Below are 15150 nucleotides of genomic sequence, written 5' to 3' on the forward strand. Positions count from 1 at the left end.
TTGGTGGTGTGGACCGGCAACATGAAGGTTGGCTAGTCAAGGGTATCATGTGGCAACACCATTGAAAAGGATATCTGAGATGGCAAAGGAGAAGACCGTTTCCCTTTGTTTGATTTCTTGGAGGCTTTCTGATTGGCAGAGGAAGACTCAGATGTTTGCTGCCTGTAGAGACATAGGAAGTTTTCGGGGGACTATTCCTTCTGTTCCTTCCAGCATCCTGGTTGCGTAGAAGGTGATTTTGCCTCGTGAGGCGGAAGTTTGGTGACTTGTTACACAGCTGAAGGAGGAGATGGGGACACTGCCATGATACTGGGTGGTTTTACAACCGTGGTGCAAAATTTGAGGTCACATGTCTACGTGGCCATGTCCTTCGTGGAGCGAGATGTAGCAAGAACAGTACTGTAGGTGCCAGACGGTAGAATGCAGGGTTTCCAACTAGCCAACACTTGTGAGAGTCAGGGTAAGGCACTTTTTCCTTCACTCGGATCTTCTGGGCAGCCCGCTCATTGAGATACATGGGACAGTCTTGAGAGGAGGCAGATTGGTCCCTATTGCAGTTGATATTGTGGGGAGGAGGAGGCAGACAATTGCCTTCATGAGCATCCCTACCATAGGTTACACATTTGGCCGGATGTCGAAAGGATCCTGGAGTGTGGTTATAACAATGACACTGGTAGCAGCGCATCAGGTTTGGAATGCATGGTCATACTGTGATAACTTCATAGCCTGCTTTGATCTTTGACGGAATCAGCACTCTATCATAAGTGAGAAAAAGAGTGTATATAGGCACTAAGGAAGCATCTACTTTTTTCATCACCCAAGGAACTGCAATTACATCCTGATCACAGAGGTACATTTGGATTTCAGCCTCTGGCAGAACATCACTCAGCCTAGTGTAAATTATACCATGGGAAGAATTTGGCATTCGATGGGCCGCGACATGAACAGGATAGCTATGGGGGAGTGAAGCTGCAAGCAGTTGTTGTGTTTGAGAGTCAGAAGTAGTCTCCAAAAGCGAAGTGCCATTGTGTCAAAAACAGCAGAATTTCACAGGGCCAGCAATAGCATCAACACCTTTCTGAATAATAAATGGATTGACAGTAGGGAAGGACTGTGTCTTCAGTATGAGAAACCACAAGGAACCGTGGTGCAGCTGGGAGGGTCTTCAAATCGTTAGCCTCATTCCGTTTACATCTGGTAGACATTGACAGTGAAAAAGATGATTGGCTCATTGCGAGAAAATCCCCCATGATTGCCAGCATCTCCAGTGGTGCACTTCTTCCAACTGGGGGTGCATCCACCTTACATAATTGTGCACACCTCAGGTCACATCTCCCAAACACGTGACAGAGGGGCCAATTGGCAATTTAGGAAGGTAGCAGCTCAGGCAATCATCTCTCCCTGGGCCTGGCCTTTACCAAGGGGTGCGTGTGAACCCTACTTGTCAACCCGGTGCTGGGAATCACGCATTATACAGTCACCTGTTACGCGTCAGACGCGTGGGCTGATCTTCAGGAGCGCACAGGGAGGAGGAGGAGGAGGAGGAGGAGGAAGAAGAAGAAGAAGAAGAAGAAGAAGAACCTCAAACACCAAAGTGGAGGCGGAATAGGAGTGGAAAAAAAGAGACAGTGGAGAAACTGTTCTGACATTGGCGACATGTCATATTTTGCAGTTATCTGAAGACCTGGACTCTACACAATTAGTCTGTAATGGTAAGGTTCCACTGTATTAGTTCCACAAGTTAAGATAGTGTATCACGTCTGTGTGTTTATCAACGGTACTATACATTTCATCTCCTGAAAGTAAGTAATGGCCAGCAACTCAGCCCCAATTTATTAGCTTTCCCAACTGAATTTCTCTTTGAGAGACTCGACCATTTTTATTATTTGAAGTCTGCTGCTTGATTCTCTCCAATTACATGTCTGTTCCATCACATTTGCTTTGGCACACTGGATACTGCATACACTGACAAAAAATAAGGCAAGACAGCAATAAAGTTCAAAACAATTTTTATTTTACACACTCAATACACTGACATCTGGTTTTTCACACTGGAATATATGGTCTGAACTGATGATATATGCAACAGTTTCTATATTTTACAGAAATCACACGAAGTACATTATCATCTATTTAATTTAATACCATATAATTTTTCAGCTACATGCATCTGTGCATCAGTTAACAGTTTTAATAATTTACTTTGTTGAAACCCTTGTCCGCTTGTTCCATGAGAAATTGAAACCATAATTTTTTACCTTCGCTTGTTTTGGCTTTGGTTCCTCAACAAACCAACGCCAACCATTCTTTTCACAGAAACTTATTGCATCATCCTTGGATTGGAAGTCAATCTTCATGTTTGATAATGGGTCACCACTAGAGATGGAAAAAATATATTAATAGAGCATCTGAGAAAATACAGAATTAAATCTAAATTAGTTACCATCCATGAGCAAAACAATACATGTATATAGTCTCCATCAATGATGATGTCATTAGAGACAGGATGCAAGTTCAGATTTGAAAGGAAAAACAATCATTAACCTAATTTAGGGACAGCATCAATCAAAAACTGGTAGGCTGGACAAGGAATTGGGTCCCATTAGTAAGAGAAAGTATTAAGATTTAACTTCCTGTTGATGATACCACCAAAAGAAACAGAGCAAAAGCTTGGATGGAGAAGGAAAATTAACTGTGCCCTTTAAAACAGAACCATCCCAACATTTATATTAATTTGTATAGGGAAACCACAGACATCTTAAATCTACATGGTCAGATAGAGATTCCAACACCATTCTTCCCAAATGTGAGCCTAGTGTCTGAACCATCGCATCATCTCACTCTCTTTGTCGCGAAACAGCTAACAGTTAAGGCTATCTATAACTCAGAAAAATATCCCAATAATCTATATTATGTGAAATGACAACTGGGATGAATATTTATGATAATTGAAATGGTTATGATTTATGACTTCTTCTTTGGGCATGGTTCACTGCGGACATTACTGATACTGGTAGTCCACAAAGAACTTCAGTGTGGATACTATATGCACAACAGGAAAAAAAATGCTCTCCAATGTAAAAGGTATCCCAAGAGAGTGGTGAAGATTCAGGGATATGACAGGAATGATCATTTGAAGCAAAAAATCAAGTAAACATGGGCTCTAAACTGCATTTCTTTAAGACCTATGACCACCACATCTTCAATACAGTGAAAAAATCTCTTCTACTGCAAGCTCTTTGCTTTTCATATACTGGGAGGAGGTAGTGGTGTGTCATCCAAACAAGACACAGCCAGAGCAAAAGCACCAAAGGCGCAAAGATGTGAGCTGGTGCCGGTTCCATAGAGACTCGTCACTTGTGCAAATTCCACCAGCACCATGGGCAGCGCTGAGAATGAAGATATCAACTTTGCCTCGGCCAATTGCCGGCCAAGTACAATCCGCCAATGACCTGACGACAACAGACAGAAACCTACTTGGAAGATAGAAGAGTAACTCTCACCTATTTGGTTATAAATCATTGTTCACAGTTGACTTAGACAGGGAACATTGTTTAGTGAACTCTTAGAAGTGAATAGACAGTTGTTATAAATTGCATTTGATATGTATTATGAAGTTTAGCTATGATTATTAGCACTTGGCCATTGAGACCCTTTTTGTGCTGTATTACTTGCAGTGTTGCAGACTTCACTATTCGACAAGTCACAAAGGTAAGAAACTTTTTTACCTCATTTGTGTGTCTTTGTTAGTAATTTGTTGGAGTGTTGTAGAATCTATCATCTATCCTGTTACCTGACCCTGGGGCATAGCTGTGTAATAGTGGCAGGAAGGAATTGTCTTAACGGTGTAATGCACTAGAAGCCATTTCACAAACTCTCAAACTCGGCCTACCGTAACAACAGTGACAACTCGGCCCCCACAGCAGTAGCAACGAGGCTTTTACAAAACTGAGACAAGGGTTTACAAAACTGGCAACAAGGGTTTACAAAAAGCAGTATGGGCCAAAGCAAGAAAAAAGTCTAGTTAAGCATGGGCTCTGAAATGCATACCTTACAAGCTACGAGCACTTGTTCAATAGAAGAAATGCTTTTCACACTTTCACACCAGTGAAGATGAAGTGCTCACACCTCTTAAGGTATGCATTTTAGGGCCCATGTTTACTAGACATCTCTGCTTTGAATGATCATTCCTGTCCTATACCTGAAGATTGACCATTCTTCCTGTGTCACCCTGTAGGTGATTAACACACTATCATGTAAGCAAGAGCTGAACAGATGGTTGCACCTCATTTTGGTCTGAAAGGAACTGCATGTGGAAAAATGCAATGTTGTCATCTTTGAGAGGGGGGAGGGAGGGAGGGAGGGGACACTCGGTGTATTGTGTTAATGATGGAGGTTGCCATTACTAACAAATATTTAAATATTTTGTTTGAGGAAACAAAGGAGTAATTATGCATGGACAATTGTACATATGGGTATTTTTTTCTTGGCATCTATGACCTCTAGTTCTGAATATAGAAATGCCTGAAGACTCTGGACCACCCATATTACATGATCAATAAATATCAGGCAGACAAATCAAATATCACTATGTACAGGACCACTGTTGATGCCTTTGTTGGACTTCATGCATCATTTCACTGTGTTCATTTATTTATGGTAAAATGGGAGATGAAACAGTTAAATTTACATCCTCAGTGATTTTTGTTTTATGGGCATTAGGCCATGCTCCAATACCCAAAGAACCAAAATTTCCAATGATGTGAATGACAGCCAGTGCGCCGTTTGCTAAAACAGCCGATAACTCAGACGGCAAACCCAAGCAGGAACGTAAACTGTCAAATAAAAAGTGGCCATTCTGTCTGGAAATGGTGGACAGTTAAAACTTGGTGCAATGTGCACAAAGTGTTGGGTGAGCACCACTTAACCAATGACGATGGCCAATACACAACCTAGTTAAAAAAACCTCCTCCCGATGAGAGGGCCAAGAGGGGGTCATCCAAGCCACTGGGAGAGGCTTAATAATGTGGAGTTTATTCCCATAAAGGGAGAACCAATGGCGATGCAAGATTGACACCACCTGTTGACAGACAGTGACACAGATATCATCGGAGAGAATATAGGAACTAGTGGGCTAAGGTACGAGGACTGCAGCCTTGGCAGCAGCATCAGCAGCCTCATTTCCTGGCATACCAACATGATCAGAAACTCACGTAAACTCACAGTGGCTCCATCAAGAGTGAGAAAGTGACAGTTTCCCTGGACCCATTGCACTAAGGGATGGGCGGATGACAACGCACAGAGACTTTGAAGGACGCTGAGAGAGTTGGAGCAAAGGACACAACTGAAATGCTTGTGTTGCCAGATATACTCCGTGGCCTGATACAGAGCGAAGAGCTTGGCTATAAATACCGAGCAGTGTGCTGGAAGACAATACGGAAAAACGGCGACACCAATGCCAAAAGTCATGGATTCCACAAACACTGCTCATGTGTAACCACATTTGGGCTTTTACATATGACATCATCAAAGTGCTAGGTAGTCAGCTACACATAGCATTTCTTGACTTTCAAAAAGCATTTGTTTCATTACCACACAAATGCTTATTAACAAAACTAAAATTATATGAGGTATCAAATGATGTATGTGACTGAGTGAAGGATTTTTTGGTAGGGAGGAAGCAGCATGTTATCTTGGATGAAGAGTTGTCAACAGATGTAGAATTAATTTCAGGTAGAAATTTAATGGCAAACTAAAACTGTGTGCCAGATGGAGACTTGAACTCAAGGTCTTGTGAGGGAAATTGCTCTATCAGCTGAGTTACCCAAGCATGACTGATGACCCATCCTCAGCGGTTTACTTCCACTGGTACCTCATCTCCTACCTCCCAAACTTCATCAAAGCTCTTGTGAAAAACTTGCAAGACTAGCATACCTAGAAAATGCCCCGAGTTTGAGTCTTGGTCTGGCACACAGTTTTAATCTGCCAGGATGTTTCATACCAGCGTACAATCCACTGCAGAGCGAAAATTCACCCCAGGGAAGTATGTCAAAACTCTTGCTGTTCATATTACATTTAACAACTTGTAATACAATATTAAAATAGCTTCAGACTTTTTGCAGCTGCTGGAGTTATTTATAATGAAGTACCATCTGCAAAAAATTTGTACATTAATCAGTCAAATACTGGTAAGATTTCAAAAAGAGGGTAAGATTGGAACTGAACTGAGATACTCAGATCTGTAGTGGCAGATGCTTGTTAACAGGCAGCACGAATCCTGAAAAAGCATACTTACAAAGTTCCAGGAACCAGTATTATGTGAGGAATCTAGGAATACTCTACAAATTGCTACGTATCATTGTTATAGGGATCACAAAGGCAAGATTAGACTAAGTACAGTGAGCACTGAGTTATTTATTTATGCAAACTTTCTTCCTGCACTCCATCCAAGAATAGAGCAGGTAGATATCGTAATACATGGCACAAAGGGAAGTAATCTCTTACAAACACTTCATACTGGTTTGCAGAGTATTCATGTTATATACAGTTTCCTCAGGAACCAGACGGCAGTTATAAAACTCAAAAGACATGAAAGGGAAGCAGTAGTTGAGAGTAAGACAGCGTTCAAACATTTCCCCGATGTTATTCAATCTGTATGTTGACCAAGTTGTGAATGAAACCAAGTAGAAATATGAAAAGGGAATTAAAGTTCAGAGAGAAGAAGTAAAAACTTCCAGGTTTCCTGATGACACTGTAATTTTACTGGAGATAGCAAAGAATTTGGAAGAACAGACAATGGTCCAGACTGAAATTTCACTCTGCAGCAGAGTGTTTACAATTTTGAAAATCCCTGCCAGATTATAACTGTGAGGATATCTAACCTGGGATCTTTCCCTTCTGTGGGAAAGTGCCCTACTGACTGATCTAAGGACAACTCATGACCAGCTCTCATAGCTTTACTTCTTCCAATGCCTCATGTCCCATCTTCCAAAGTTCACTCAAGTTCTTCTGCACACTTTGTATGAATAAGCCTCAATATAAGGGACATTGTTAAGAAATGGCTTAGCTATAACCTAGGGGATTGTTTCCACATGACACTGCGGAACGAAACTTCACCCTGGAACCAGTCTCCTAGGTTGAGGCTAACCCATGTCTCCGCATTAGCCTTTCTTCCGGGAGTGCTAATCACACAAGGTATGCAGTATATTTTCTGTGGAGGTTAGTGTGCACAGTTATGGCTGCTGTGAAATAAAAAAGAAGAAATTACCCAACAGTAATGACTCTTCATATTTGTGATTCCACTGTATCTCCATTGCTACTTTTATTGATTATGTGACATCTATTAATCTTCTTTATAGTTCTTTTCTTTCCCTTTCCTGTTATACTTCTCCAGAATATACATTGCTATATCTTTTTTGTCAGTCCTGTTTGCCACAAAATTAATAGTTGCTGCATACAAAGAATGTTTCTCCACTTCCACTTCCTATTTTTCCAATTAGTTAAGGTAAAGTATATGTAAACAGATATATGTGAAACAAAATCTCTCATGTCCTCTTAGTATAGAAACACAATAACCACATTTTGAATATAAAGCTCAAGATCTCTTAGCACTGACAAAATAATGTCTGAGGGTTGATTTACATTTTGACAAATGCAGCTTCCATGCACAGGTTCCACATGGGAGAGGGTCTGGTAACTGCACATTTTGGAAAAGGAAATTAGGAAAGATCTAATGCAAAGAACTACATTTAACAATACTTACGTAGATGCCCAACCCATAAGAGGGTTTTCCCATCTCTCCCGTGTTTCAAACTCCATCTCCCAGCGGTGGGTATTATCTGTGCCAGACTGCATTGCATTTTTTGCAGGCATGTAAATCCTCACTAATCGGGTCTTGATGTGCTCTTCAGGGACCCCAGTGATGACAGAAATGTCAGCCTAAACATATTATCAGTGTTCTGTAATTATGAATGGAAAAACACATAGTAGTTTCAAGTCACATATAAAGGCAAGTAAAACTTTCAGATAGAGCTGGTCAAGACTTTCAGACAAAAAACTCTGCTGCCAATGTAGTAAAATAAAACTGCCAGTTCTACATCTGTCATGAGTTACTTTCCACTCCCTCAATATGCATCCTACATCTGCATCATTGTAAATAAAAAGGACAATGCGCAGTTTCCTGCAGCTGCAAAACACAGAAAGTAAACTTCATTAATATTGGATAGTTTTGTTACAGGAATGAATAACAAACATTTTTTTACAGGGTGATAGTTTGAGAGAAAATGGAACCATATAGGAAGTCAATACTGTACTTGCCATGGAAAAAATCATTAACAATATATGGTAATGAAAACAATATATATGATAGAGCAGAGGAAGTACATGTCAGTGTTGATAGTATGCACACAATCAATTAATGAACGTTTACTCTTTTATAAACCATCTACAATGTGTGCATCAAATAGTCTCAAATCTGATGAAAAGTGGACTTACATAAGAGTGCATACCCATTAGACTGGCAGCATACCTCATGTTTTTTTGCGTAACGGTCATAACATGCGATGGCAAACAGTTGCACCATATATTAGGCAGTTGCACAAGTTCATAGTGTTTTTGTTTTGCATGTTGGTATTACAGTTGTTATGGGCTTTTTTATTGATTGTCATTTTTTACTTGTAGTTCACCATTGCTATTTAAGTTTACATATCGTCATTTGGAGACAGTGAGTACACCTACATACAACAGAAAATTAAGTGCAAAGTGAAGAAATCAGAGCATTTCCAACATTCTTCTGTTTAAGTTCAATTGTTGGATGACAGAAGTGGAGGCAGCCAGAAACATTTGTGCCGTGTATGGGGATAATGCCACAGGACACAGCACAGAAAGAAAATGGTTTTCATGTTTTAAGGAGGTCCATTTTGACATTAGTGACACTCAAAAAGTCCAGGCAGACCTTCGGGATTTGAGGAAGATCATTTAAACACATTAATGAATAATTATTCAAGCCAGTCTACTTAAGAACTGGCAAATGTGATGAGCTGTACTCATTCCACCATCATGTGATATTTGCATGCAATGAGAAATGTTCAAAAATCAGGTGTATGGGTACTGCATTCTCTAAGCCAAAATCACGAAAATTAGTACACTGCCATAAGTCCATCTCTGCTTGCTCACTTTCAACTAGCTCATGAACAACACCAACCATTCCTACCTACCCTGTATCGTTACTGGTGGTGGAAAATGGTGTCGTTATCCTAACATGAGGAAAACAAAGGAGTGGCTGAGCCCAAGCAAAGCAGCAACTCCCTGTACAATGAACTACACACAGCCAAAATAGATAATTTACGCATCTGGTGGAACAGCTTCAGTGTCGTGTGCAACGAATTGCTTCCCCGAGGCGTAACCATCACTGCTGACATTTACTGTCAACAACTGAGACATCTTGCGGAGACAATACAAGAATAATGGCCAGGAAGACTGCTTGAAGCGATACTGCTCCACGATAACACCTGCCGGCATTTTGTTAGACACCAACAGGAATTGGGTTGGGAAATCATTACGCACCCACCTTATTCACCTGATCTTGCACCCTCAGATTTTCACCTTTTCCACTCCCTATTGAACAACCTTCAATGTGCCCCAAACATGGCTCGACAAGTTCTTCCCTCAAAACCACATGATTTCTACAGTCACAGAATCTACAGTCACATTGACAGACGGTTGCAAATAGTGAAGGATAATACATTATGGATGACTAAAGTCTCCGTTATGTGTGTCTGTAGTGTTTATTAAACTCATGTAAAAATTCCACAATCTTATGCACCAATCCAATAACATGACAGCAAAAAAATCCACTGGCTTTCCAGTAAAGTAGCGTTTATCTGTCTGGAGAAAAGTCACTAACAATCAACACTGAGCTACAACACATGCTGATAAAGAACGAAAGTATGACTGTGTATGTACGTGCTTACAACACGATTCTTCCTCTACACAGAGTGTGGTGGCCTTCATTCAAACCATTGGTTTTGTTGCTGCTATTATTATTGTTTGGGTAAAAAATGCACATCATTGTTATTAATGTCTCATCTGAGTCAATACAGGGCCAGTGTTTGACAATTAATCTAAAAAAGCAATAAATTAATAAAAGCATCATAGAAGGGAAATGCACAAAAATTATCTATATATAAGGTATGATCAAAACATAATGGGAATCTTTTAATTTTGGTTTTTGAATATTTAGTTTATTATTGAGAGTCAAAAATGTTATATGTGCTTTTGAGTGGTCAGCGAATTTTCACCTACAAAAAAGATGGATCAAAGAATTTGCAGCACATTTTGCTTGAAAACTGGAGTAAAGTGCAACAACACATTTGAAATGTTGACTTTGGCTTTTGGTGAATCTACTATTAGTAAGACAAGAGTTTAAGAGTGGTATAAATATTTGAAAGATGGTCAAGAAGACGTTGAAGATGACAACTGCCCTGGACGCCCTAGCACATCAATTACTGATGACAATGATGAATGGTAATGAAAATGATTCTGAAAAATCACCAAATCACTATCAGCAACATTGCTGATGATGTCAACATATCCTTTGGCTCATGCCGAGCAATTTTTTTCAGAGTTTTGGGTATGAAACTCAGAGCAGAGAAGTTTGTTCTGAAATTGTTGAATTTCAACCGAAAGTGATGTAGTGTACACATCACTCAGAAATTGGTGAATGAAGTCAACAACGATCCAGAACTTCTAAGGAGGGTTGTAAAATGTGACAAAACATGGGTATACGGGTATGACATTGAAACCAAGACCCAGCATGGTGTATCATGAGTTCCTGCATTACGGTCATACAGTCAATAAGGGATTCTTTCTGGAAGTTATATGTCATTTTTGTGAAGCAATCTGAAGAAAAATGTTGTTGCCTCAGCCACAGTATGCACCACAGTATGCACCACATGTTGCCCCCTGCAACTTATTTAGGATGAAGAGAACAACTGCAAGATGCCACTGTGCTACCATTCATAATATAAATATATTCACTGAAGGAGTTGAACATCATAATGAAAAATGAGTTCCGGAAGTGCTTCCAACATCAGAAAAAGTTCTGGCACAAGGGAATGATGAAGGGAACTACTTTGAAGGGGATGAAGTGGATGTTGATGAATAAATAAAGGTTTTTCAGAAAATCAAAAATTCCCGTTACTTTCTGATCACACCTCATAATCCACAAGATGTTTAATATCATCAGGCTGGTTGGTTAAATTAAGTTGACAACCAAACAAAGTGTTCCTTCCCAAAACCATCAAAAACCTAAAAGATTGAAAAATTAAATATATGCTCAACGATTGTTTGTTCTCATTAGCTTTGAGGTCAGGTATTTAGCCAAACAATGAAGTACTTTCTCATGTGTGAATTAGGTGCACTCATTAAAAATGGAAAATACAGAAGTTCGTACTTCACAAGCACCACACACTGCCAGAAAGTGAATGATATATCAGAGATACTGTCCAATCTTGAGGTGTGTTAATAAGCTGTAACGCTGCTTCAGTGTCTAGAAGGAAGTACGGAATAGCTGGATGCTGTTTCACTAATCATAGTCTGTTGTCCCTCACTTGCACCAATTTCTCTTCTGATTGCCATATGGGCACAAGCAAGAGTGAGCTTAAAGCATGTCATGGGGTAGGAGGCTAGCCTCTTGCTTCCTCAAAGCTTCCTCTACATTGTGAGCAGCACCTGTATCTTAATTTATTTTGTCTGTACCTAACAGAACATGCAATATTTCCTTGTCTAATTAAAGAAGGTTGACCTGGAACAATTTTTATGCTGGATACTCAGGGAATCAAAGCAGACGAGAAATTTCATACCTGGAATATTCCTTATTTGCTCCAGTGCCCTCAAAAGCATGTTTATCTCTGGATCAAAAATGCAGAATTTGTTTGGTAAGCAGATCTTAATGCTGCAGCTGGCATGCTGCTTTTCCAGAGTTAGAGGTGGAGTAAAATGTCACATCACTGCCCACAAACTGTGAGGTCTGAATGTTCATCTTTATACCGAAAATTATGTTGTTAATAGTAGCAGAAAACAAGGTACTGCTCACTACACTTCCTTGAGCTATACTGATCTACCAATCACTCAAATGAAATCAGATAAGACTTCCTTAACTACACCAGTGCAAATAGTGTCTAAGAAGAAGGAACCACACAAAGATGGGAAGGTATCTTCAGAAAAACCACTGATGGAGCTATTTGAGTACCACTGTAGGCCCTCAAAAGACAGAAAAAAATATTTGTGAGCAACACCCCTTTTACACAGCTGACTTAAGCATATTTAGGCATCAACATGGAATGATATCTTCTGAGTCCATGATCCATAAGCCTTTGAGAACACAGACAAGATGACAGTTGTCTATATGGTTCAAAGTCTTTCCTAGGCACCTTAAGAATACAACCATACAATAACCACTTGGGCCCTTATGGTTTATGTTGGGTTTAAAAAGAGAGACTAAGATGGTATCCCTCCCATGAGTCAGAGAAGTGTCTCCCAAATTTGGCTGAACAGGAAGAGGATGATTTCCTTAGAAACCCAAGTTAGTTGCAGCAATGTGTTACACCTTATCATGATCAGATGCTGCACCAGGAGCCACAGACAATGCCAAAATCAGTAACCATATGGAAAATGGGCTGCTTTAGTCCTCAGCTTGAGCCCCTTTCCCAGGAACTGTTTGTGCTGACTGCTGTAACTTGGCTGATGTTGGCAAAAATTAGGGGAAAATTTTTCATTATTTTCTGTGAAGTGCCTCTCACGATTGTCTGGAGATCACTGTTCCACATTAAATCAGTAACTGTGCATCTCCCATCCTCCTGATAGTCTCCTACATCACTATGGATTTTGCAGGATTGTTTGTCATGTTAAAGAACTCTTCTCTCCACCTCTTCCTGCTCTCTTTCACAATTTGACAGTATTTAACACCCCCTGCACAAAACTTTCCATTGTACTCTGCACTTGGTTGGCATTTGAGCCTGTACTTAACGGTACACCTACTCCTGACTACAGAGCAGCACACCCCACTTTAATAATGCATCACCAACGGCTTAGTGAGTTGCCAATGTAATGTGACACACCCATTCCTAGACACTGTTCGAATGTTGTAACACAGCCAGTCGGCAGTACATTGCCCAGCTAGCCTTGCTGTGCATCTATTTAGGTGGCACTGTTTTATCTGTTTGGTGTACCCAGATTGAACAGTGGTCAGTTGAGTGCAAATCATCAATTTCTTCTCACTGAGCACTGTTAGTAAAAGCAGGTGCTCATAGAGAGTAATGGCAGAGTATCAACCCGTGACACTACTGAAGTGTGCTGACACAGCATAGCATATGTAGTTCTTGACAACTCAACCCCTTGAGCAAGTAGAGTTCAAGAAATCATGCTATAAATTGGCACCTTCTGCAACACACCTGGTTTTATGCATCCAACACCATGAAGAGCACACCTAGAATTAAATGGAATGTAGCCATCAAAACAAAAATAAAAAATTAATGTGAAGTTACATTTTAGGCAATAAATAAAAACAGAGTTATTGAAATGACAATCATCAGTGGTGAGTTTCTGGCCAGCTATGGCTAAATACAGGGTTATTACAAATGATTGAAGCGATTTCACAGCTCTACAATAACTTTATTATTTGAGATATTTTCACAATGCTTTGCACACACATACAAAAACTCAAAAAGTTTTTTTAGGCATTCACAAATGTTCGATACGTGCCCCTTTAGTGATTCGGCAGACATCAAGCCGATAATCAAGTTCCTCCCACACTTGGCGCAGCATGTCCCCATCAATGAGTTCGAAAGCATCGTTGATGCGAGCTCGCAGTTCTGGCAGGTTTCTTGGTAGAGGAGGTTTAAACACTGAATCTTTCAAATAACCCCACAGAAAGAAATCGCATGGGGTTAAGTCGGGAGAGCGTGGAGGCAATGACATGAATTGCTGATCATCATCTCCACCACGACCGATCCATCGGTTTTCCGATCTCCTGTTTAAGAAATGCCAAACATCATGATGGAAGTGCGGTGGAGCACCATCCTGTTGAAAGATGAAGTCGGCGCTGTCGGTCTCCAGTTGTGGCATGAGCCAATTTTTCAGCATGTCCAGATACACGTGTCCTGTAACGTTTTTTTCGCAGAAGACAAAGGGGCCGTAAACTTTAAACCGTGAGATTGCACAAAACACGTTAACTTTTGGTGAATTGTGAATTTTCTGCACGAATGCGTGAGGGTTCTCTACCGCCCAGATTCGCACATTGTGTCTGTTCACTTCGCCATTAAGAAAAAATGTTGCTTCATCACTGAAAACAAGTTTTGCACTGAATGCATCCACTTCCATGAGCTGTTGCAACCGCGCCAAAAATTCAAAGTGTTTGACTTTGTCATCGGGTGTCAGGGCTTGTAGCAATTGTGAACGGTAAGGCTTCTGCTTTAGCCTTTTCCGTAAGATTTTCCAAACCGTTGACTGTGGTACGTTTAGCTCCCTGCTTGCTTTATTCGTCGACTTCCGCGGGCTAGTGAAACTTGCCCGCACGCGTTCAACCGTTTCTTCGCTCACTGCAGGCCGACCCGTTGATTTCCCCTTACAGAGGCATCCAGAAGCTTTAAACTGCGCATACCATCGCTGAATGGAGTTAGCAGTTGGTGGATCTTTGTTGAACTTCGTCCTGAGGTGTCGTTGCACTGTTATGACTAACTGATGTGAGTGCATTTCAAGCACGACATACGCTTTCTCGGCTGCTGTCGCCATTTTATCTCACTGCGCTCTCGAGCGCTCTGGCTGCAGAAACCTGAAGTGCGGCTTCAGCCGAACAAAACTTAATGAGTTTTTCTACCTATCTGTAGTGTGTCGTGACCATATGTCAATGAATGGAGCTACAGTGAATTTATGAAATCGCTTCAATCATTTGTAATAGCCCTGTACTGGCAGTGTTCTTTTTGTTTTGAGCATATCTCTGCTTTTTGTTTCATGCTGACATATAACAATCACAAGGCAAGTCTATGAAAAGCTTGGCAGATAAGGAAACTAACCAGTCAGAATGTAACTTGTAACAACTTTTATACTTCTTAAAATCCAGGACAGTTGCTGCTAAAAAGGATACTGATGATA

The 15150-nt window shown here is 40.5% G+C and overlaps 1 protein-coding gene across 1 annotated transcript in view; it reads right to left on the reverse strand.

The window, feature by feature from the left end:
* Nucleotides 1–1992: 1992 nt before the first annotated feature.
* LOC124797817 (NADH dehydrogenase [ubiquinone] iron-sulfur protein 4, mitochondrial) overlaps nt 1993–15150 on the reverse strand; it is a 36416-nt gene continuing 23258 nt past the window's right edge. Inside the window, exons 3-4 of the mRNA XM_047260845.1 lie at nt 7763–7938; nt 1993–2376 (exon numbers count right to left, since the gene is read on the reverse strand). Of these exons, the coding sequence (XP_047116801.1) occupies nt 2199–2376; nt 7763–7938 (354 nt within the window). The 3' untranslated portion in view covers nt 1993–2198. The remainder of the gene's footprint in view (nt 2377–7762; nt 7939–15150) is intronic.

Source organism: Schistocerca piceifrons, chromosome 5 (genome assembly GCF_021461385.2).
Source record: "Schistocerca piceifrons isolate TAMUIC-IGC-003096 chromosome 5, iqSchPice1.1, whole genome shotgun sequence".
Lineage (NCBI taxonomy): Eukaryota > Metazoa > Arthropoda > Insecta > Orthoptera > Acrididae > Schistocerca > Schistocerca piceifrons.